The sequence below is a fragment of the Peromyscus californicus genome, unplaced genomic scaffold, assembly GCF_007827085.1.
Source record: "Peromyscus californicus insignis strain IS unplaced genomic scaffold, ASM782708v3 Scaffold_8__1_contigs__length_139910024, whole genome shotgun sequence".
Classification (NCBI taxonomy): domain Eukaryota; kingdom Metazoa; phylum Chordata; class Mammalia; order Rodentia; family Cricetidae; genus Peromyscus; species Peromyscus californicus.
In genome coordinates this window covers 14,418,256-14,444,322 of record NW_026294606.1, presented here as the reverse complement: position 1 = coordinate 14,444,322, position 26,067 = coordinate 14,418,256, and the positions used below count along the sequence as shown (strand labels likewise).

General features: G+C 36.6%; 2 protein-coding genes across 4 annotated transcripts in view; one reads left to right on the top strand and one right to left on the bottom strand.

Moving 5' to 3' along the window:
* Positions 1 to 26,067, bottom strand: part of Cenpp (centromere protein P) — a 214,727-nt gene that overhangs the window by 144,329 nt on the left and 44,331 nt on the right. The gene's annotated exons all lie outside the window — the stretch shown is intronic.
* Positions 3,702 to 25,574, top strand: Ogn (osteoglycin). Of its 2 annotated transcripts, XM_052727303.1 has the most exons (8): positions 3,702 to 3,886; positions 4,608 to 4,701; positions 4,886 to 5,133; positions 7,205 to 7,298; positions 13,973 to 14,131; positions 16,777 to 16,979; positions 21,828 to 21,923; positions 23,833 to 25,574. In XM_052727303.1, the coding sequence occupies exons 3-8, from the start codon at positions 4,960 to 4,962 to the stop codon at positions 24,001 to 24,003; spliced, it is 897 nt and encodes a 298-aa protein (XP_052583263.1). In that variant the 5' UTR covers positions 3,702 to 3,886; positions 4,608 to 4,701; positions 4,886 to 4,959; the 3' UTR covers positions 24,004 to 25,574. The 2 variants fall into 2 exon arrangements, with proteins under 2 accessions (XP_052583263.1, XP_052583262.1); XM_052727302.1 differs by lacking the exon at positions 4,608 to 4,701.

Here is a 26,067-nt window from a genome sequence, read left to right as displayed (position 1 = left end):
CTCTGTAAGTTACTTACACCCTCGTCACTTTCATGTAAACCAAAGATCTCGGTTCATGTAAATACATGAAATTTAAGACAACGTGCTTGCTATAAGGTCTCAGAATGTTGGATTTTAAAAAGTTTTAAGTATTTAGTAACTCAGTATTTCTCACAGGCACGGTTTTAAAAAGTAATTTATTTTTGTTTATATTTATGAGAAAACATTGGAGTGCCCACCACATATGCTCAGGTGCCCAAGGTAGTCAGAAGAGGGAATTGGAACCCCAGAGCTGGAGTTACAAGTGGTTGTGATCTGCCCAAGTAGGGTGTTAGTATCCTAATTTAGGTCCTCTAGAAGAGCAGCAAGTGCTCTTGACTGCTAAGCCATCTTTCCAGCTGCTAAACGTTTGCTCACCCATCTAATAGCTATAATGCGTAGCTAGGTGACGGTTAGCCTTTAGTTTTCTTAAGGCTTTTATTTGGTTTTTGTTGTTGTTGTTGTTGTTTTTTATTCTAGAGATAGGCTCTTGTTGTGTAGCCTTGGCTAGCCTACAATTAAAAACAAACAAACAAACAAACAACCTGCCTGGCTTTGCCTCCCAAGTGCTGGGATTAAAAACAGGCTCTACTATGGCTGGCCAAGGGACTGAGACTCCTCGGGGCTGGAGAGGTGGGTAGGTGGTCAAAAGCACTTGCTACTATTCCAGACGATCCATGTTAAATCCCCAGCACCCACATGGAGGCGCATGACCTTAACTCCAGTTCCAGGGGATCTGACCCTCTCTTCTGGCCTCCTTGGGTATCAAGCATGCAGGTAGTACACAGAATACATGCAGGCAAAATACCCATCACATAAACTTGAAAGAAAGGAAGAAAACTGAGCCCCAAAGAAACTAAAGAACTTCCCCAAGATCAAGTGAGGCCATATTGAGGGAATCAAAGCTTAGAACTCAGAAAAGTATTCTGACTCTACAGTTTCCGATGAAGTCAGATGATGATGTTGAAGATAGAGAAAATACCAACCCACTGGATAGTTGGTTTCTGTTCGTACATTCTCTCTTCTCTCCTCTCCTCCTCTCTCTCCCCCTTCTATTTTCCCAGAAAACCCTTGCTTCTTGTCTTCTTTTTTTTCCTTTTTTTTGAGACAAGGTCTCACTATGTAGTCCTGGCTGGCCTAGAACTCACTATGTAGACCAGGCTGGCCAGAAACTCACCACCTTGGCCAATACACACACACACACACACACACACACACACACACACACACACACACACACACACACACACACGCTGCATGAGTGCATAAAGTGTGCCTCGTATCTGTTTTTAAAAGCAGGGTCTCAAATAAATAGTTCAGCTGGCTTAGAACTCTCCATGGAGTTGTAAATAACCTTGAAATACTGATCCTTTTGTCTCTATCTCACAAGTGCTGGGGTTTTAGACGCGCACCACAATACCTGTTTTACGTATGGCTGGCAATGGAACTTAGGGTTTCTTGACTATTAGGCAGACACTATACAAACTGAGCTACATGCTAACCTGAAAATTCAGCTCCACTCAACACATTTTTAATTGCTTACTGCTGAGAAACAATTAGGAGGAAGAAGCATCTGGCTGATGAGGCCCATTTGAAGAAATAAAATCCCTATAAGGCACCAAGGGTAATACAGCAGAGTTACCTAAACAAATGTTCTAGAATAAATTCTTAGTGGACAGAATGTCTAATCTAAAGCATTTGGCAGCTTTCATGTTTAACAGTGCTTTAAAGCTAAGGAATTTTCTATCAGAATGTAACATTTCTTTCCGAAATGGAAAACAACCTCAGTTTCAAACAGTTCTATAGGGAACTGTATATAAGGACTCTGGCTTTCCCTAAAGAGAGGTTGAACTTAGCTTTACCTTCCCAGGAGTGATTATGTCATTTTTGAAAGTTCTGTCTTTGTTTTGGATGGGACTGGTGAGATACAATAGTTTTAGGGGTAGGTTAGCCTGGCCAGAAAAACCATTCACATGACTTAGGATAGGTGGTTTAGGCTATGTAGAACTAGTCAACTGAAGAGTAAGTTCAACCACAGGCATACTCTAGACTCTGTTCCAGTGCCTGGTTTTTATGTGAAACTCTGCCCTGGGTAAGCCACAACCATTGGTTGGACTTTCTTCATTGAGTTCTTATTCTTTTAGAGAACTAAACCAAGCTCTTTTGCAAGAACCATAAGTGCTCTAAACTACTGAGCCATCTCTCCAGCTCTCATGCTCTATTTTAAATATTTATCCACATTTTGCTTTAGGAAAAAAGAATTGTGACTTTGGCTACTAAAAGCACCAAAGAATAACAAAAATTAAAGTAACTTTTTTAGACAAGGGCCCTCTATGTAATCCAAGCTAGCCCTGAACTCTCCTTCCTTCTGTTTCTGATTCTCAAGAGCTGAGATTACAGGTATGTGCCCAGCAAAAGTAAGTATTTTTTTAAGATTAGTTTTTAAAGATGCTTGCATGGTATCTACACTACTACCTTTTAGTTTTGTTTTTTAAAAACATAGTCTCACTATGCAGCTCTGGCTGGCCTGGAACTTGCAGTGTAGACCAAACTAACAGAGATCCTTCTGCCTCTGTCTCCTAAATGCTGGGATTAAAGGTATGCACAGCTACACTCAGCCCCTACTTTAGTTTTTCAAAATCAAATTTAATATAAAGTTTCATTCAGTAAAAATTTTTTGCTATAAAAATTATAAAAATCGCCGGGCGGTGGTGGCGCACGCCTTTAATCCCAGCACTCGGGAGGCAGAGCCAGGCGGATCTCTGTGAGTTCGAGGCCAGCCTGGGCTACCAAGTGAGTTCCAGGAGAGGCGCAAAGCTACACAGAGAAACCCTGTCTCGAAAAACCAAAAAAAAAAAAAAAATTATAAAAATCAAACTTAAAAAAAAACTATTTTCACATTCCCTTTTTCTTTTGGTTCTTTCAAGAAGGGTCTCACTATTGTAACTCTGGCTGTCCTGGACTGGGGAACTCAGAACACAGAGTACTATTCACTGTGTAGACCAGGCCAGTCTCGAACTCACAGATACCCACCTGCCTCTGCCTCACAAATGCTGGTATTAAAAGTGTACACCACTATGCCTAGCTATTTTTCCCACTCTTTTTTTTTTTTGGTTTTTCAAGACAGGGTTTCTCTGTGTAGTTTTGGTGCCTGTCCTGGATCTCTCTCTGTAGACCAGGCTGGCCTTGAACTCACAGAGTTCTGCCTGGCTCTGCCTCCTGAGTGCTGGGATTAAAGGCGTGCACCACTACTGCCCGGCTATTTTCCTGCTCTTATGAACTAAAAGAAAGGAATTAAAAAACTAAAGTACAAAACTTCAAAATAATTGGGGTTAAAACTTACTTTACATATAAATTTCTGATGTACTAGTTATAGTATGGGAACAAAATCCTTAGTTCTCATTAAATTAACAACAAAGACTATGTTTGGTTTGGTGTTCCATTTCATTCAAAAGTAAGTGTTGTATATACCAGAAAATCACAAAAATAAAAGCATGATTTAAAAAATACGTCATTTTTATAAACTAATATTCACTAAAAGATTAGTGCTTAATATACAGGGTAAAAGAGATAGGGATTCCAGTACACTGCAGCAGCACTGGTGCTGCAGTTTCAAACATTTTCAGCACATTCTCTCACATGCTACCCTGTACTTCACCCCGGAGAAGGAATGCTGGCAAAGATGTCCACCACATGGAATCTGCTGTTGGATTCCCCGACATGGAATTTAAGCTGTTGGGCCCTGAAATTTTATTCAGCAGTTTGAAACCATCCCACAGCTTTGCTCCTTCACCTCCCACTTGGGACTAATGCACAGGCCTGAACACCTATTGAGGAAAACCACACAGGACTTCAGCCAGCAACTACGGTAGGCTTGTTTTTCATAATATTAATTTAAATATTGTGTGTTAAAGTGTGATTCTAAAAGTCTTAATAAATGAAAGTCATCTGTAGTGTAAGTTTTATTTTCCTTGAACAATTAATTTTCAGCAATACTTTCATATATCATTGTATAACTTTAACATCAATGTAGATAAGAACTGGAAGCAGAAAAAGTTACTAACCCATTTTACTTTGAAATTCAAATTCAAATGGATATTTGACAAATTGGCATCTCTAGTGTAGCATCAGCACCTCTAAGTGATTCTGTTTGCAGTTTTAAAACTGTCTGAAGTGTATACTCAGCAGTTAAAATTCACTGGCGAGCCTCAAAGAATCTTTCTAGTACATTCTACAAAGTTCCTCCCTTAAGGTTTTAAATCACCCTAGTCTGCAGTGGTATTGTTGCACTTTTCATAGTTTAAGTTTAAAGAGGCAAGATTATTAACTAAAACTAGTGATAACCTGTTAAATTTATAAAACTAGAGAATTAAATGTTTTTTCCTATATTCTACACCACTGAAAAGTGTTACTGTCTACTTTTTATAAAGTTAAACTTAAGGTTTAAGTTTTAATCCTTTTCTCAGAACTGCTTCTTTTACATCAATATGAATCAAGAGTTCCTTTAAAGCAGCAACGTTGAAATATGATATTTTTAACTCCACATGACACAGGATCATGGATCTTCGTGTTAACCATTTATACTGCAGGTATCCCAACAAGACTTTGACTGCATACAAGTATGCCCTATTCACGGCATTTGATTGTTACCAAACTAGGCAACAGTTCTTAAACTTTTGATAGGTAAGAAATAAAACTACTCTCTGAATTCTTCAGCATCTTTATTGCTACATAAAAAACTGTGAGTATCAAATTAAGGACCACTAAGGGTTAAAGAGTTGTTCTCTAGTCCCTACTGCATACACCGTGCCAAAACACCCTCCAAGCTTTTAAATATTGCTTCGATAGTCTGCATTCTTATTTCCAGGGGAAAAAAGAGTTTTCTTCCACAATCATCAGGTCACTAGTTTACTAACGTCCAGTCACCTTGAGTTTGCTGAAATGAAGACTCTGCATCCTACCCTTCTCCTGCTACTGGTCGTGCCTCTGACACAGCCAGCACCACAAACTCAGCTGGACTCACACATTAACCATGAGTATGGAACAGATATTTTTGAAGAAACCAAATTTAGCCAGGACTATGAAGATAAATACCTGCAAGGAAAAAATACTAAGGTATTTTATTTCTACTTTAAATTTATATTCTAAAATGATACACATTTAAATGCATGTTTTCCTTTAATTTCAATATTTGATAAGGTAAGGAAGAGAAAGGCATTTTAAGATTTAAAGTAATTATATTTTTCAAATATGCATGATTCCTAACTAATAAATAGTACCAAATGGTAAACAAAAAGTAGGTAGAGAAACCAAAAATTAAAATTTAGGACATTAGACTTCAAGATGATCTTTGACAGCTGAAATTTATTAAGTAATGCTATATATTATCCTATAGTTATATGTTATATTGTCTCAAATAAATTAGAAGATAAATTATCAGCTTATTCTTATGGAATTCAGAAAAATACAGTCCAAGGAAGTAAATATAAGAATACTTACTGGTTATGCATGCCAGCTACATAGAGTACCAACAAATGAAAAACTACTTATTATGGGGATTTGTTTTTAATCACATTTAACAGTTTAGACTCTACCAATTTATACCAGAGATCTCTAATGACATGTCACTGAGTTATGGCTTTTATACCACAATCACTCACATCCAACCTTCAGAATAAAGCAATTACTTGTGTTTTTTTTTTTTTCTGGGCATACAGAAATACTAGGGGGAGGAGAAAGTTAACATAGCATAAAATTATATGCTGCCCACTGTGTGTGATGCACACACACACTGGAAAATTAGAGACAGATACACAATAATATTCATTACTTTAAAAGTTATTTTTACTACAAATCAGATAGTAAAGATTTTAAGATTAACCAGTCCAAATGCTTTTCCCCCTCAACTCACAACGAGCTAATGTTAATGCCACAGTTTCTTTTTTTCCAAAGGAATGAGTTAAGATGCTATATTATTTCTACCTATGGTTAAGACAAAATAGACAGATATCTCTAGCAACAGCTTAAAATTAAAAACAAAACAAAAAAAGCTTATAACCTATTGTCTTACTGGAATGATCTGAGTCTATCAACTAACTGCAAGACACTTTCAAAATTCCCTGGACTTTAAAGTTTTCTGCTCAACTACATGGAGCTTTAAGCAGTTTTCCATCAATATAAATGTGTAGACCAATATTTGTGTGAAGTGGAGAACTCAACGGGGAAGAGTGGTGTTTAGGCAGTACACAGATGGGAAAAGGAGGGCTAAGGGTAAGGTCAGGAGTACACTGAGACAACATGGAGCAAGGAGGAGAAGGTAGAGTGAACAGTACCCATACAATAAATATACTCTACCAGCAGAAAACACATTCTCTGAAAAGAGGACAAAGGGGAAATGACAGTGCTCGTTATACAGTGTTAACAGCCTACACCAATGGCCTGATCAGATGGAGAGACTAGAATAAAAGGGATCCATCCTAAGGCCAAGGCAGGAAAGAATCCAGGTCATGCAAGAATTTACTCATACTTTACATTCTATAGCTGTACTGTTGCTCAGAAGGATAGACACTGACAAGAGGAAATTAGTTCATATAAAGAACTATATAAGGAATAGTTCTACGTTAGAAAAACTTTCATTCCCAGAGAATTATCTCCTTAGTTAACATTTAGAAATTCAATATATTAAATATTTCTCAAATACCGAGTTCAGCCAATGGAAACAAAAAATTTTAAAAAGCTGATTCTTTTACTCAGGAATGCATATCCTACCTAGAGTTTTAACAGTGTGATTTAATGAATAATGAAATGGAATTATGTATAAATTCTTAACAAAGTGCTGAGACAGTTTGGCACATAAAGTTTCTTGCAGCCATAGAACCCCTGGGCCCACATGGTGGAGAGAACTGACTTCTACAAGCTGTCCTTTGTCTAATATGTATGTCACACACACACATACACACACACACACACACACACACACACACACACACACACACACACGAATACATACATATATATACATATTTTATATATATATATATCCTTGTATATACAGACATACACATATAAAGAAAATCTTGACGAAATACCTCTAACTGTGACTATGAGAAATGTTTGTGATCCTTCCAGTTTACAGTCAGACTTTTGTTTTACTACACCTGATAACAAACTTCTAACTTTACAATAGGCAAAAGAAACTATGATAATTCCTGATGAGAAAAGTCTTCAGTTACAAAAAGATGAGGCTGTACCATCATTACCCACCAAGAAAGAAAATGATGGTAAGTATGAACAACCTATCATCTAGTATTTCTGAAAAGCATCTTTTAAAAATACCTACAAAGAAATTTTATTCCTTGTAGTAACCAAAAATTGTCTCAAGACATATAAACTGAAATTTCATCTTCAATGGTAAAGTCATTATAGTTTAATGGGAATTGCTCATCACCTACCATTTTACACTATGATTGAAAACCGTAGACTAGAACATTCAAGAACATTCAGCACTTTGTCTAGACCTATCCTTTAGAAAAGGTATGTTTCTGTCCACATAAAAAATCAATTCAATGATGGAGGTGAGGAATGTGGATCATCAATGAGACTATCAGGACTTAGTGGAAGCTTGGAGAATGACAGTTGCTGTGGGCCAAGAACTCTGAGGGAAGGCCAGTACTCTGGCAAAAGGCCTGGGTCACACACCTTCCAGTCCTAAATGATGTAAAGTTATTTCACGACTTGTGTTTGGAGGCACAGCTGTTTTCTGCTTATTCCTTGTGTTTTTAGTTCCTCCCCCAGCTCCACCCCAAGCACTTTAGTCTAGGAAAAGCCTGAGGTCTGTTGTGCAGAGTGGCTCAAGCGGATCACAAAGGTCGACTGGAGAAAGCTTCCCCTGCAGTTCAATTAAACTAATATGTAATATGTATTGTTGGCCTAAATATCTAAGACATGACATTGAGTAAATACAACTATTTTGTACAAAAAAAAATCAATTCAAAAGCCTGGCATGGTGGCATCCACCTTTATTCATCTCAGCACTTGGGAGGCAAAGGCAGACAGATCTGAACGAGTTCTAAGTCAGCCTGTTTACATAGAAGGTTCAGGTTAGCAAAAGCTATACATAACTGGCCTTGTCTCAAAAACGAATCAAGAAAGAATTAAAGATTATTTTTCAAATAGAACCAACAGACTTACAACCAATATAATATAATGAATTATTATCTTGAGGAAACTCACAGAAGCCAGGGATGTGCTGGTAGAGTGTTTGTATTAGGCCCTAAATTCAATGAATAGTATTTTATAAAGCAGCAAGCAAGCAAACAAACAAAAAGCACCAAGGAGAAAAAAAACAAACAAACAACCATGATTCTATGTAAGTAACTACAAGGTCTGTTTCAATTACAGTAACAGAAAAATTACTGTAAAATAACAAACTACAAGTCATACTTTATAGCTCTTATTTATTTATTTATTTATTTATTTATTTATTTATTTATTTATTCTTATTAAGTAACATAACCTGGTTTCACACAAAAACATGAAAAAACCCACCCACACCAATTTCCATCTTGCTACAATAAAATTAAAATGACCAAAACAGAAAACACATCCTAAAAATCTGGCAAGTATTTTAAGTAAAAACAGACTTGAATAATTGGAAAGACATCCTTTTCTTGGACAATTGACTCAATATTATAAAGATATCATTATTCTCTAAATTCAGAAAATATAGACAACCTCACTAAGATTATCAAATTTTTGATAATGCTAGGAAAGTGGATTCTAAAATATTTATACATACATATAAGGAAAAATGAAAAAAAAATAGTTGTAGAAACACTGAACAGTGCCAGATAAAACATATCATGCTGAACAAGATGGAGATACAAGCACATGAACAAAAACTGTTGAAACAGAATAATTAAAGCATGGAAAAGCACTCAAGCACTCAATCACTGAGGGAGAAATACTTTAAATAACTGAGCTTAGGAGAACTAGATAGCCATTTGGAGAGAGATAAATTAGACCCATATTTCATAAAAAAAAATAAACTTAAGAACGATCAGGGATCTAAACATACAAGATGGGACTGGAGTGATGGCTCAGTGGTTAAGAGCACTGGCTGCTCTTTCAAATGAACCGGGTTCAATTCCCAGCACCCACATGGCAGCTCACAACTGTCTGTAACTCCAGTTCCAGGGGATCCAGCACCCTCATACAGATATACACACAGGCAAAACCACAATGTACATAAAAAATAAATAAACTTTAAAAAAATTAATTTACCTCGGGAGGCAGAGCCAGGCGGATCTCTGTGAGTTCGAGGCCAGCCTGGGCTACCAAGTGAGTTCCAGGAGAGGCGCAAAGCTACACGGAGAAACCCTGTCTCGAAAAACAAAAAAAAAAAAAAAAAAAAAAAATTAATTTACAAGATGAAGCCTTACAATTACTAGCAGACAGTCTGGGAGAGGGATGGCTCAAAATCCAGATATTTTAATAGAAACCATTTTAAAAATTACTCCATAAAATTACAAAAAAGAAAAAACTTTTACATAGAGCAAAAGACAAAAATGAGAAGGATATTTGCAATATTATAAAGTTGTAATGTTGCCAATCTATAAAGAACTTATAAACTGAAATAACAAAACTGAACAAAAATTTATCTGAGGGCCAACCAATGACATGAGTCAAGGCCAAGTCCCAAGAGGATCAGAAATTCACGGTCATACTTGGTTATACAGAATTTTAAGCCAGCCAGACTCTACATTAAAAAAAAAAAAAAAGCAAAATAAAAGAACAAAAAAAAAAGTGAAGAAGACCTATAAGAACATGGAATGATGACCAGAATACAAGCATGTGAAAAAAAAAGTAAACCATAAGAGTATGTATCTCTAACATGCTGCCTTCATATTTAAAAAAATGACCTAAGAAAGCTTACATGCAGCTGTTCATTTATGTGAGAAGAAACAGAAGAGGGAATTTTCTAAAAACTGAGAAGGACTGAGGATGTGGCTAAGTGGCAGAGCACTCGCTTTGCATTTGTAAGACTCTGGATTAAATTTGGGGATTTAAAAAACAAAGACCCTTAGACCAGTTACATCAAGGAAATTGCTGAAATCATGAGTAGAAGGGAGGGAGAATTGGGAATGAGCTAAAGAACTAGGGATGAGTACACAATTGTCGTGTAGTCTTAGTTTTTGAGAACAATACTGTTTCATATAAGCAAAAGAACATGCATGTAGATAAGTCAGTAAATATAAACTTATAAAAACAAATAGAAATATAAGCATTAAAACGGTTAATTTTATTTTGAATTAACATAACATAGTAAAGAAAAAAATCTAATGCAACTAAATTTTTTTACCATGAAAATATTGTTTTATTCCATGAAAATGTTTTCAACAGAGAACACTATCATACACAAGGCATTTTACCATTAAGCAACTAAATCTTAAGCACAGTATTTTGACTATAAATCTTGAAGTTAAAGGGAAGCAAATCAGAAGCAGCCATGCACTGCTTAAAGACAAAAAGTGTGCTAGTGAGATGGCTCAGCAACTAAAGATACCTGCATCAAGCCAGATAACCAAAGTTTGATTAAAGGAGATAACCAACACCCCAATTTGTCATCTGATCTCCACTTCTGTAGTCACATGTGTGTGCATGCGCACATAACACACACAAAATGCTTTTTAAAGTACTGTAAAAAGAGACAAGGATACATTTTGTTTTTTACTACACATTACATGATTTATTATGTAAACACTATAGACTACACATATCTAGATGATATAGTTTATTATACATCCTAGTCCATATAGTGTGAGTGTCTGTCTGTATGAGTGTGCATACATGGGTGAAGGTGTTAGACTGCCTCACTGCTCCTAGGGGCATGAAGAAAAACAATGAGACTAAATTTAACATAAGAGAAAACGTAACAATCAAGAGATGTTGCAGATGCAAAATGCACAATGCTGCTGTTAGAATAACCCAGCAATATTGTTTTACAGAAAACTTAGAAAATGTTATATACTCTAAAATGTCAAAAATTGCATATATAAGCAATATATATAAGCTAGTAGTAACTCAGTTGTTTATTATCATTATCAAATACTGGCAATGCAACGAGTCTGCATACCTAGCATCAACACACACGGATGTTGTCACCTCCCCCACATACGTGCAGGAGCAATACACTGCATGTGACTTTTTGACAACCACAATGTCACTGGGTGATACAAGATTTTCACTTACATTATAATCTGGAACATTATAATCATACACTATCGTGTATGAAATTTATCATTAGCCAAAACAACATTATATGACTATGACTATACTAAATTCTAGTAGGCCGGTTTATATTCATAGTGCTATGGGAGTGTAATATTAAAAATGCTTAATGTGTGTTCTAGACCGAGTAAACATGATATAGTTAATGAGAGTCATGTTTCTCAATGTTACAGAAGATCATTATAAACAGAGAATGGTAGAAGGCTAGAAAGAACACGTTGGAGCTGGATTAGAACAGAAGGTATCAGTATCAACCAACAGTTCATATATAGAGACAGAGGTGGAAATATACCATGTGCTTTCCCCTCTGGTGTCTGTGCTAATATACTATGCATTCATACATACATGAGTATGTACACATATATGTGTACATATTGTATGAATACATGTAGAGTATTTACAGAGGAAAAATATATACACTTCTCTTATCTTGCCTTATCTGATGAAAGAGCCTCCAGCAATGAGACACCAAGAGCACTGAGCATTCTCTGTTTCTAATATCACTCTCCATTGAGAGCCAGTGAAAAGATTGCCAATTTCAGAACTGGGGTAGGGGAATCCAAGATGGGTTTGGGACACTGTGAGATGTTGACAATACATATGTTCATAAATAGTAATGGTCATATTTAATTTAATTTTAAAGCATTCATTAAAACATGAAAAAATATATAAATGTATAAAGTATGGAAAGGACATAGAGTAGTCAAAAGAGTGTTGAAAAGAATAAAGTCAGATGGTTTTACTACCTGAAATCAAGACATATTATAAAAACACAGGAATCAAGATACTATGTTTGGGCATAAAAATTTCTTTAAAAATTAAAAGATCTATGGAGGGCCAATGATCTGGATTAGCACTTGCCACCAACCTTGACAGCCTATGTTCAAACCCTGAAACTTAATGGTGGAAGGACAGAAATGACTCCTCCTAGTTGTTCGCTGACCTCCATAAGCATGTCATGGCACACACCCCCAAAGTAAATAAACATAATGATAAGAAGGTTAATAGAACATATTAGAGCACAGAAACAGGCTTTTATTATATGGCCAAGTGGTTGCTGACAATGTGTTGGTAATCCAATAAAGAAAAAAAATAAACCTTTCCAGCAGTCATGTTGAAAGCACCAACAGAATAAAGAATCTTGCCTATTCCTGATAACATATTTGAAGTTAACTCAAGGGTTTGGAGAAATGGCTCAGTGGTAAAGAGCACAAGCTGCTCTTGTAGAGGACCCAGGTTCAACTGCCAGTACCCACATGGTGGCTTGCAAACATCTGTAATTGCAGTGCCCAGAGAGGTCGTAAGTCCTCTTCTGACCTTTTTAGGCACCAATCCAACTGCTCATGGTCTAAAACCTCTTAAATTGAGCCAAAAAGTTCCACTCTATATTTGATTATCTCAGGTATTTTGTCATAGCAAAGAAAGCTGACTATCAGAGTGGTTAGCAGACACTTCTTAAATACAACTGAAATGCATAGACTATAGAGGCATAAACTAGTGACTAAAATTGTAAACGTTTGTACTTCAAAGACACTAGCAAAAAACCAAACAAGTTACAACTAGGCAAAGCACTTCAACTGTAAATCTTAGAAATAACATAGAATAAATGTTTACAATAATAATACAAAACTTAAGAGAAAAAGGAAAAACACAATAGACACTTTGTGGAAATCATATAATCACTGGGAAAATGCAAATTAAAACAATTAAGATAACACACTATATATATATATTATCTGAATGGCTAAAATTAAAAAAACTGCTTATGGAGGTCAAGCTTTTTCATCCCTTGGACATATACCGGAGGGAAAAGACTTATTCTAACTCATGGTTCCACTCCAAGGTCAGCTAGATCCATGTACTCATTGCTGTCAACCCCAGAGAGTAAGCCCTGTACTTTTCAACAATAAAAGATACAGGGGGTGCGGAAGTAAGGAGGACTAAGAAGAGTGGAGAGGGGATGACCAACCAAGGAGTACTCTAGGCATCTAAATAAGAGCCCAAGTCACATTTGGAGGTAGGATCATAACACTCCAGCAATGACTGATTTTCAAGTTAATGGTTTGTTCCTTTCACTTGGGATTTTAAAGTCATTAACTACTGTAATCCACTTGAAAAATGTTTTCAACACATCAAACTTGAAAAACATTAAACTTGATAAATCAATCATTCACTGTAGATTTCTTTTATTATTTTTTTTACATTCAAATGAGGAAATGAAGCCCTCCACAAGGTCAGCAATTAGATAATCACAGCAAAAACAGAAAAAAGAGGGGCCAGCAAGATGTCTCAGTAGGTAAAGCCACTTCTTGCTGCCAAGCCCAAAAACCTGAGTTCAATCCACACAGTAGAAGGAGAGAACTGCCTCCTGCAGGTTGTCCTCTGAGCTCCACAAACCTACTGTGGTATGCATGCACCCACAAATTTACACATACATACAATAAGTAAAGTGATAAAATATGTTGATTATATACTTTAAGTAAAATTCAGATGAATTACTAAGTACAATACAGGTTGTTGGTTACCACAACTATCTTTCTTGATATACCAATGATTCTGTAACATACCTTTTCAAATCACAGCATTAATTATAACAATAATTTTACCATTAGATGACAAATATTTTCAAATCAGTTTATGCTTATGATTTTGTCTCCTAATTTAGAAATGCCTACATGCCTGTTGTGTGTCTGTTTAAGTGGCTCTGTCTACTGTGAAGAAGTTGACATTGATGTTGTGCCACCACTGCCAAAGGAATCAGCTTATCTTTATGCACGATTCAACAAAATTAAAAAGCTGACCGCCAAAGATTTTGCAGATATGCGTAAGTTTAAAATATAAAAGCACAAATATCTACATATTTTCACTTGCTATATATAGTAATATATAAATATATATATATATTTATATATTCAGCACTGTTGGGGTATTCAAGTGTACTACACACACTACAAAAATCAATCTTTTCTTCTTACTAGAAGAATTTTCTTTCCATCCAGACTTCTGTGATCATTCTTTACTGGTGATTTTACTATTCCATCTAACATAGTGTATCATCTTCAGTATACATACTGCCTCAGGTGGTAAGAAGCATCAGTATGACCAGGATGCTACTTCAACTAACTAGATACTTCATTTTCCACTTTCACCATAAATACACAGACTGCTTTTATTTTCCTTTTTTTTATTGTTTATTATCTTTTTACTGTTTTGTTTTCTTCAGGATCTCATGTAGTACTGACTGGCTTTGAACTCACTATACAGTAGAGGGTGATGATCTTCAACTCCTCCCTCCTGCCCTCATTTCCCATGTGCTAGGATTACAAGCACTTGTCTCCTTTTCTTTAACTTAAAACTCTTAAACTTTGCTACACATTAGAAATATCTGGAGAGGAAGCTGGAAAAATGGTTCAGTGTTTAAGAGAGTTTGCTGCTCGATCAGTTTGATGCCCAGAACCCTATCAGGTGGTTCACAACTACCTGAAACTCCAGCTGCAGGGGCTCTTATACCACTGTGTGGACTCCACAGGCACCTGCACTCACACATGCACTTACCCACACACAGACAAACACATGTACACATAATTAACAATCTTTAAAAAAAAATCTGGAGAACAACTTTTAAAAATACTGATACCAAGCTGTACTCATTACCATGAAAAGCAACCACATTCCTTGGATGATTCAATTGAAACAGTTCTGAAACAGTGGTGTTTAACTCTTTGCCAGATCATTAGCAATCCACTTTTTGGCTTTCTAACAAACTTTAACTGAACTAAGGTATTGTGGTCAGCATACTACTAATGCCCTTTTCGGCTATACCAAGTCCCAGTCCTGGATTACTCATTCCTTGCCAGTTTTCTAGATTCCTAGGTCATCAAGTGTTCCTGAAGAAAATCACAACCAAGAATCACACTGGCTTTAGTATATTTTATTTCCTTATTTATTGGGAGTGCAGCAATTGAGTCCAAGATTTGCCCCCCAGGCAAAAAAGGCAACTGCTTTCTACCACTGTGCCACACCCCCAGCTTTTTCAACTCTACGTTTGAGATTTAGCCTAACGACAGATTATTCATGCTGTCACTAGTAAGTCTAAGTTGCAGACTGAAGGACAGTTGGTCTTCCTTTATTTTGTACATTCCATACTGGGAAATCCACCTTTCTGGACATGTAGTTCAGTGCTAGAGCACCTGCCTAGCACATATGAAGTCATGGGTTCAATTCCCAGTACGTTTATGATCACAAGCAGAAATTCACAGAGCAACGACAACAAAACTGAGTTACTCAAAGCATAAATTCCCAGCTAAGGTACAAGAAGGCAATGCTCTACTTTCAGTAGTCATAAAATGTAGCAGTGTCTTATTCAGCACATCTAGCATCATATTTTTCACATTTTTCTGCTTTACATTGAAAATGTTAATTGAAATGGCAACAAGTATAGTGCTGAAGTGCCATCTAGTATTTCTAAATGCAGGCAGTAATGATGAGCCTATGCAGAAAATGCAAGTGTTAGATGAATTTACTGAAGTATGAGTTATACCAATGTTTATGAATTCGAACGGTATGTTAAGCTGTCTTTAAACAAAAATATATATAAAGCAAGGTTCATATTAATTGGTTGGCAAAAATGAGTGACAGAAGCTCATAAGCACCTGCCTCTGGAGCTCTCCTAGAAGCAATATCACAAATTCAGTGTTGCAACAACTTTTTAGAAAACAGATACTATGAATGAAAAGAAACTATATCCTAACCATCTCGGCCTAAGCCACCCCCAACTGAGGGAGAGAGAGAAAGATAATGAATGAATGAGTGAATCTGTCTCAGTCTCTCAGTCTGCACCATGTTAACAAATCAGGAAACATTTTTGTCTTTGTTATGTTAAGTAAGAAGGTAGAGAAAAATTAATACAATGTACTCACAATTATAATAAATCATGCTGACAAAAATTTAAAAAATAATCACATGATTAAATCCAATTAACCACAATTTTCCCTACTATGTGCAGTAAAAATTTCCTTTGGCATGTTTTTTCATAATGAATTCAGAGAAGGATGGAAAGACTATGAACTCTAAGATACCTTCTGAACCATACATACATTCTAAGACCACAGTAAGAAAAGGCATCATTGTTAGACACTCAATGTTGATAGACACAGAAACAACACTCAATGTTCAACAAAACTTTTCTTATGGGGTTGTGACTGTAGCTTAGTGGTAGAGTGCTTGCCTACCAAGCATGAAGCCCCAGGTTCAATTTCCAGCACCTCATGATAGCACAGCTGGAATTCCAGTACCAGGCTGTAGGTTAGATTACCAACACTGCAAGATGAACTTGACTGAGTTACTAACTGCAAATACTATCCTGGGCTCTGAAGAGAAACTGAGGGCCTTGAGTGATCTGTTACATGCTTTTCTCCAGTCTACACAATGAGATTCAAACATCTTATCTTTGTATTTATTTCTATCAAGCTAACTTAAGAAGACTTGATTTTACGGGAAATTTGATAGAAGACATAGAAGATAGTACTTTTTCAAAACTTTCTCTGCTAGAAGAACTTACACTTGCTGAAAACCAACTACTAAGACTTCCAGTTCTTCCTCCGAAGCTTACTTTACTTAATGCTAAACATAACAAAATCAAGAGTAAAGGGATTAAAGCAAACACATTCAAAGTAAGTATGCCATATCATGACTGAACACAATATTAGTGATTATATTTTAAGTTTTTATTACATATATTTATTTATCGTGTGTATTTATTCATTTTGTGTGGGGCACATACCAGGTATACATGTAGAGGTCAAGAACAACTTGTGGAGGCTGGCTCTTTCCTTCCACTTTGTGGGTCCTGGTCATCGAGTTCAACCATGTGGAACTCAGGTCATCAAGCTTGGCAGCAAGTATGTTAACAGATGAGGCATCTCACTGTTAATATATATTTACCCAGTGATAATACTTTTAAATTGGTGCTTGTTTTCCCCCCCATTCTGCTCATCTATTACTTTTGAAGCATATTTCTATACCACAATATAAGAAGTGAAGACAGCTATAGCTGGCATTTACCCACACCAATACTTTCAGAACTTGGAACAAAAAGACTTATATTCCACAAGGGAACATTGGGTGTGTGTGTGTGTGTGTGTGTGTGTGTGTGTGTGTGTGTGTGTGTGTGGGCTGGAGGCATAACTCAGTGGTAGAAAGAATGTTTAGCATGCTTGAGGCCCTAAGTTCAACCCTAGCACCAAACAAAATCAAAGAAGCAAAACATGTATACCATACATATATCATACAAAGACATAGAACTGGGTGTCTTCGATTAATAACAAAGGAACATTTTTATATTTAAAAGCAAACACTATTTGCTCATTGTTTCAAAAAAATTTGTATTGTTACTATTAACCAGGAATAGCTGATATCTTTTATATTTAACTTTAGTAGATAATATTGCAGTGTTCCTCAAAGAATATATCAAGTAATTTCAAAAGAATGGAAATGTTTTATGAAATTGAAAAAAAAAGCAATGACCCCAGTCCAGGACTTCCATAGCTATGATATAATCACTTTCTACCCTAGGTAGGGCAGAGAAGGTAACCTTAGGCAAAAGCATGAGGTGCTCAAGCTATTGCTGGTAGAAGACAACTTTATACAAAAGAAAAGATGTGAGGTATGGTGGAGCATGATGGAAAAATGAGGATCTCTGTGCTTTTGAGGCTAGTGTGGTCTACATAGCAAGTTCCAGTCAGCCAGGGCTAGCTATATATATATATATATATATATATATATATATATATATATATATATATATATATATATATATGTGTGTGTGTGTGTGTGTGTGTGTGTGTGTGTGTGTGTGTGTATACATATATATGTATATATGTGTATATATGTGTGTGTATATATATATATATATATAGAGAGAGAGAGACTGTCTCAAAATAAAAATAAAAATAACAACAGCCAACTCATGCAATGAGCACAAGATCTGGTCCCACTGCCTGGATGCCTCCCAAACAGATCAAGCCAATCAACTGTCTCACCCATTCGGAGGGCCTGATCCAGTGGGGACCCCTCAGCCATTGGTTCATAGTTCATGTGTTTCCATTCATTTGGCTATTTGTCCCTGTGCTTTATCCAACCTTGGTCTCAACAATTCTCGCTCATATAAACCCTCCTCATTCTCGTTGATTGGACTCCCAGAGATCCACCCAGGGCCTAGTCATGGATCTCTGCATCCAGATCCCTCAGTAGTTGGATGAGGTTTCTAGCACAACAATTAGGGTGTTTGGCCATCCCATCACCAGAGTAGGTCAGTTCGGGCTGTCTCTCGACCATTGCCGGCAGTCTGTTGTGTGGGTATCTTTGTGGATTTCTGTGGGCCTCTCTAGCACTTTGCTTCTTCCTGTTCTCATGGGGCCTATGCAGGATTGTTTGGCTTGGCCTGGGAGGAGAGTACTAGACCTACCTGGACTGAGTCTACTAGGTTGACCTCAGTCTGTGGGGAAGGCTTTGCCCTGGAGGAGATGGGAATGGGGGGGGGGGCGTTGGGGGGAAGGTGAGGGGGACGGGAGGGGGGAGAACAAGGGAATCCGTGACTGATAAGTAAAACTGAATTGTATTGCAAAATAAATTAAAATAAATTAAAAAAAAAATAACAACAGCAATAAAAAAGAGACAAGATCTCACACACTTGAAATTGCAACTACCCAGGGGTCTCAGGCAGGAGGACCTGAAGTTCAAGAACAGTTTAGGCAATGTCACAAGAGAACCCCTAATAGAAGAACCTAAACTTACGAAATTCTCATTTATGCTGCTTTATGTAATCACATAAATGTATCATCTATCCACAACTGCCTGTTTAAAAAAAATTTCCTTTTTCTTTATATTTAATGTAACCTTTCAATATTATAGGATTTTGTTAGTTTTGTTTCTATTTTTGTCCTTATGGTTTTTTATTAAAAAATTATAGCTGATTATAGTTACACAAAAGCATATAATATGTATGGTTAGGCATTTTCAGAACATGCCAAGATGATCTAAAGGATCAAACCATTAAAAGGGGCAGGGAAGCTTCTTTTGCATACTCATCTAACACCCTTTGTGGTATAGGACAATGCTGCTCAACAAAGTCTTGAAAAGAAGCCTGAATCAATGTAACCTTTGTGAGTCAGGGTGACCTAGGTAGTTACATTTTTATTATTCTGAAGGCTTTACACTTTGCTGTTGATTAGAATTGGATTCAGGAACAATGTTTGTAAATGTAAATACAAAGGTATTTGGAGGAAAAGCTCATTTTATACTATTAAAACATAGCTGAAAGATTGATTTGCTGCTGCTATCATAAGCAATGTTGGTGGTTTTGTTTTTTAAAAGAGGGATTCAGAAACTAAGGTTCTTTGCTGACTTTACAAAGCAGACTTATAGATGGACATAGTGTAAGTACCTGTAATTCCAGCACATGAGAGGCTAAGGCAGGAGGACTTTAGGGCCAGTCTGGTCCACACTTTAAGACCATATCTCAAAATAAAACAAAACCAGGGCAGACTCACTTTCTAAAAACAAAACAAAAATACACCTTGTGAGCTTGGTAGATGCTTCAGCATGTAAAGGCACTAGGCTGCAAAGCCTGAACACCCAAGTTCCATATCATACATCTCTAATCTTTTAACTCTTATGGTGAGATGGGAGGAAGAGACAAGAGAATTGACAGAAGTCCATGGACCACCTAGCCTGGTGGTACAGCAGCAGAAACAAGAGCCTGCCTCAACAAGCTAGAAAGGGAGAACTGACACCCAACAGTTATCCTCTGACCTCTGCTTGTACACACACACACACACACACACACACACACACACACACACACACAATTTTTTAAAATTTATTTTGTAATCTAAAGAAATGAATTTCAAAGCCGGGCGGTGGTGGCGCACGCCTTTAATCCCAGCACTAGGGAGGCAGAGCCAGGCGGATCTCTGTGAGTTCGAGGCCAGCCTGGACTACCAAGTGAGTCCCAGGAAAGGCGCAAAGCTACACAGAGAACCCCTGTCTCGAAAAACCAAAAAAAAAAAAAAAAAAAAAAAATGAATTTCAGTAGGTGAGTCTTTGCATAACCAGCATGTCACAGAATGTTTAGAGTAGACATAGTGCAACTCTTTGCAGTCCAAGCTACTTGGAAAGGTAAGGCAAGAGGATTGCTTAAAACCAGTAGGTGAAGATTGGCCTGGAAAACTTAGGATGACCACACTCATCTCAGGAAAAAAAAAGGAGGGAGGGAGGGAGGAAGGAAGGAAGGAAGGAAGGAAGGAAGGAAGGAAGGAAGGGAAAGGAAAGGAAGGGGGAGGAATACAGGGAGGGAGGGGAGAGGGAGGAAGGGAGGGGGAGAGAGGGAGGGAGGGAAGAACACAGGTAGGTTTAAATATCTTGGATTTTACAAGAGGGATATTGGGCAAGTTGGCATGAAAATGATAATGATAATTGTCTACTTTATTTAATGCCTTAAGGTTGCAATAACCACTAGTAAAATCAGGTTACTATAATTCATATGAAAGCAGTCCTGGAAAGATAGTTGCTGTCTATATGGTGTAAAGGTATAATGTTTAAGAAAGAATTGAGGAATGGGGAGGTGGCTCAGTAGGTAAGGGTGCTTGGTGTCAAGCTTGACAATCTGAGTTCGATCCCCACGTCAAACAAGGAATCAGAAAACCAACTGCTGAGGGGTGTCCTCTAACTTCCAACATGTGCACTATGGCTTATGCACATGAACACATATACATAAATTTTTAAAAATTGAAAAAAAGAGAAAAGATTGAAATAATAGCATAGGAAAGGCTAAGCAAGTGAGGCATAGAAGATGTAATCCTAACACTTGGGAAGCTGAAGAAGGAGGACAGTAAGTTTCAGGGTAGTTTAAGATACATGGTGAGACCCCTCCCCCCACAAAATAAAATATGACATGGCAGCACAGGATACATATTAAAATTAGGAGTAATGTAAAAAAATTACAATCTGAAATCACAGCAGTAAATTACTGATTATAAAGAATATTCCAACATAAATCCCTCATGGGAAAACACATGTCATGCTAAGTTACATGTTTGGCAAATTTCTTTGGGAAAGCAGCATCTTGCTAAGCACCATCTCTTAGGAGTAGACATTTTTCTAGAAATACATAAAAACTTCTATGGAAAGCTCAGGATTATCAAAAAACTTGAAGGATTCAACCATTGATCTTCCACACAACTGCTCCTTAGACAAATATTAAGGGCTGAGTATTCAGGGATGAGACGAATGGTCAGAGAAATGTGGAGTATGCAATAGATTGCTGTTAGATATCATAATGTCTTAAAAACCAAAGACACTACTTATGAGGCCAAAACCCGTTAACAATCAAAACAACAAATTATCACACCAATATTGATAATATTGAAATGTCTTATATCAATACTGTTTTTAAAGTATACATTGTTTGAATAATGTGAAGAATGCATAGACCTCAGTGACATTCAAATTCTTCTTTATAGAAACTGAATAAGCTGTCTTTCCTCTATCTGGACCATAATGATCTGGAATCTGTGCCTCCTAATTTACCAGAAAGTCTACGTGTAATTCACCTTCAGGTACAACTATTCTTTGCACAAAAACTAGCTTTAGTTAACTATGGGGCCATTTTTATTACTCAGAAAAACTCATTTATATGTCAATTACGGTTCTATCACTAAAGCAGTATGATCACTTAATGCCTATATAAGAACTGCAGGTCCAATCCAGAGTACACTAAGTAAACCAATCTAGGAAGTATAAAGTCTGTTCTTTTTTTTTTTTTTTTTTTTGGTTTTTCGAGACAGGGTTTCTCTGTGTAGCTTTGCGCCTTTCCTGGAACTCACTTGGTAGTCCAGGCTGGCCTCGAACTCACAGAGATCCGCCTGGCTCTGCCTCCTGAGTGCTGGGATTAAAGGCGTGCACCACCACCGCCCGGCTAAAGTCTGTTCTTAAGCAGAGTACATCTCTAGGCACCTCCTAGTCAGTTTGTTGTGGTTTTAAGTAATGCTGAGGACTGAATACAAGGCCTTACACAAAGTAGACAGGTGTTCTATCACTGAGCATTCACATTTTTTATTTTTATTCATGGCATTCTTCAGCTCCTTATTTCTCAGGCAGTCTTAGAAGTTGTGGGCACCAGGTAGTCACTGTCACTGTCTATATAACTGAAACTCTTGGATCTGAGATACATGTTGCAGGCAAAACCATTGAGCATGATCACAAGGGCTGGGATGCCTATCTGGTGTTTTGTGGGTTTATTTTGCCATCCCCAGAAAAGAGGATTCTCTTGATGGTGACCACAATGAGGACAATGAAGAAAACAAGAGGCACACTATGTAACCAAGCAGCACTGAGACATACACAGGAACCACAACCACAGTAGTAGGAATTGTGCTGTCTGTTCTAACAGGCCACATTTAAGAGAGGTGAGCATCTTTGCTCTGACGCCACCTGTGACACATGTGTGTGGTGTTTTCTAAATACTAACCAATTCTCCAACACCAGCTGAGTAGTCTAAAATTTAATTTCGATACTGCTGAGTCTATGGAGACCCTCTAAGTCCATGATTCTGTCTGACAACACTGTTCCCACTGCATGTACAGTACAAAGCATGTGTTTGCTTTGTCTTGTCCCTATATTGCAGTTTTCTAGAGTGGTCACTGTGAGTTACCCATTATTATAATTCAAAATTCTGAAAGAGGGAAATCATAAACAACGAAAGACACTCCTAGACACACATCCAAGAAATTCCAAGTTCAATTTCTTTATGCCAAAATCCATGCTGGCTTTCAGGACCCAGGATTCCTCTCGAGCCTTCTGTAGTGTGGTGGAGGCAGAGAGAAGGGACATAAACAGAATAATGGAGGATAAACAACCTGGGTAATTTGCCAGCAACTGGCACAGTGTTATGTATCTCCTAGTTACTCTGAACACAGATTTGAAGACCACTGATTTATGTTTCTTTCCCCATATAGCAATGAACTCCAATTTCTGATTTTTGCTTCTTTCCCTAATTAGTGGTGGACATGTACTTTTGGAGACATTTTAGCTCGTTTTATAGGCCAACATCAAGTGGGAATTGCAAAAGTTAAAAAAAAAAAAAATGAAAAGGAGTAGAAGTTGACATCTCAGCACCACAAGAATTTCAGCTTATTCCTTTTCACCTCTTTAAGGAATTTTAAACACACGGTACCATTTTTGAGTTAACACATTGGAATGGGATACTTTCTCTAGCTTGCATGTTTCTATTTATATTCCAAACAATACTGAACAGATGCAACTTGGAGTAATAACGAGTAGACTGTTATTCCAAAACAAAACTGTACACTTAAAAATATGTTCAGTTTGCAAGAGAGGGTTGTCATTACTGTGAACTAATATTTTTTAAAAGGATTACATTTTAGGCAAAATATCCTGTGTGATCCTGTATATAATGTACAAAAGGTTGATTTGAGATTTCTGAGTATTTTTCCTTTTATTTTTCAGTTTAACAGCATATCTTCAATTACAGATGATACATTCTGCAAGGCTAATGACACTCGTTACATTCGGGACCGTATTGAAGAGATTCGCCTGGAGGGCAATCCAATTGCTCTGGGAAAGCATCCAAACAGTTTTATTTGCTTAAAAAGATTACCTATAGGGTCATACTTTTAAACACCATCAATGCAGTTTATAATCTAAAGTAGTGTACCTAATGTCTAAAGGAACATAAACAGTAGTTTAATATTATCATTTTATCTCACTATGACAGAATTTTGTTTAAACAAAGACGTCCAAAATTCTTATATGTAACTACAAAAATAATCCAGACTGAATCTCTTAGTTTCAAAACAAAATGATATGAAACTAAACAGCATTAAAAGCTCCTTGTAGTTTACACTAGACTGCCATCTAAATAGCATGCTTTTATACAAACACTAGTATGAGATACGCCATTCCCATGACTAATGAAGTAAGAGAATTCCAAGAAACTTTCAACTGTTTGTCTTTCTTAACATTTACTGTATCTCAAAAGCATTTATGGCAGATGTTCTAAAAAACTGTGAAAAGCCAAGTGTTCCAAGTGACCTTCCATTGACTTTATGATTCATCCACATTCTCCATAAAGCAGCAACTTTCCTTCTGTTAAGGCAGCTATTCTGCTGTAGTTCTCACTCATCCTGAGAAAAACGGTAGTCACATCTAGTCAAAATTTTCCAGATAAAGTAAAATTTTACTCTTTGGTATAGAACCAGTTTAGAAAAGTTCAGTTTTATGCTTTGTGGTCACATGGATAGTCTTCAGTCAATTACATAAAAAAAAAAAAAATTGTAAGAAAAAAATCAAAATTCTACCCATTTCTCAAAGAATAATAAGATTCCTTCACTCTAGAGATCCTCAAATATTAATTAAGTGTAAACTTTTCACAGTATAGGAATAATTTCATCAATAAATTTGTTCAAATATAAGAAATTTAAAGTCTATTCTGTTGTGCTGTATGTAGACCTTCAACTGTATACACGTTCATCCAAACAAACTGAATATTTACAATCCAGTCCATGAGCACCATTTCTCAACGGCCATGATTTCCAGATACATGTAACAGAGAAAACCTAATCTTCAGTCTAATAGTGATAACTGAACAACGCAGACTAATGTTCCTAATTTAATCTTCAGAGGAAGGCGCATAGCCCACTCACAAGTATTAGTCTACATATTACTTTGGGGTTGAACACAAAATTATCAGTGTTTTAGAAATATCCACCTTTATATATAAAAGTACCAATGTCATTTCCATTATAGGGTACACGTTAGAATATGCATGCTTTTTCTAGAACATTCAAGCATTTGGTGTTTTGCCCCAATGCAGACTGACCGCCATCTCACTCATTTGTTATGGCTGACCCCAGATGAAACTTCATTAAGGCACCTGGGACCTGTAAGGTCACAACTATTACTCTAAACTGTTTACTAGTTCATTCACTTTGATAATTTAATTATAGTAACTTTATCCTACTGTGTCATTTTGTGTGCATGCCTCAGTTTCTCTGTGACTGAAAGCTCACCAGGACTACTTAACAGAGTTCTACTTTTACACTTTTATGGTACCTAATAGCACATTTGAATTAAATATACAATAAACATTGTAAAATCTATCCAAATAGAAGGGTACTGCTAATATGGAAAAAACAAATTAGTATAATCTTGAATAAATCAATGGAAATAAAGTGACAAGACTGAGACAATGGACAAAGTATAGGTATGTCTATTAATTTTCTGGATTTCACAAGAAAAATGTACTCATATACACATGCATACAAACACACATAATTTGTTTGGTATTTTGAGGGTGTGTATTGTTCTGGGGACTCAACACAGTGCCTGGTGCATGCTAGAAAAGACCACTGAACTATATCCCCAGCTTTCTAGTCTTTTTGTAATAGAATTTTATGAGAAAATACCATAAGAAAATTATAAATGTTTTCAAAGTTAAACCCAATGGTATGTAAAATGAATAGAAAATCTCTTAATAATAATAAAAAAAAGAAAAATGAAAAAAAAAACAATGCTTTAGATAAAATTTTTGGGAAAAGAACGTTGCTAAAAATTATAAAATATAGAGTTTACTTAAAAAACTTGGATTTCGAGGTAAGACCATTTGAACATAGGTAGCTTATATCTTTGTTACACACCCTTAAACTAAAAAATAAAATAAGATCCAGAATGGACCAAGGAAAA

Coding starts and splice junctions, on each gene's coding strand:
- Ogn (XM_052727302.1), top strand. CDS start 4,960: ATGAAGACTCTGCATCCTACCCTTCTCCTGCTACTGGTCGTGCCTCTG. Junction 5,134..7,204: donor TGCAAGGAAAAAATACTAAG/GTATTTTATTTC, acceptor ACTTTACAATAG/GCAAAAGAAACTATGATAAT. Junction 21,924..23,832: donor TACGTGTAATTCACCTTCAG/GTACAACTATTC, acceptor TTTATTTTTCAG/TTTAACAGCATATCTTCAAT.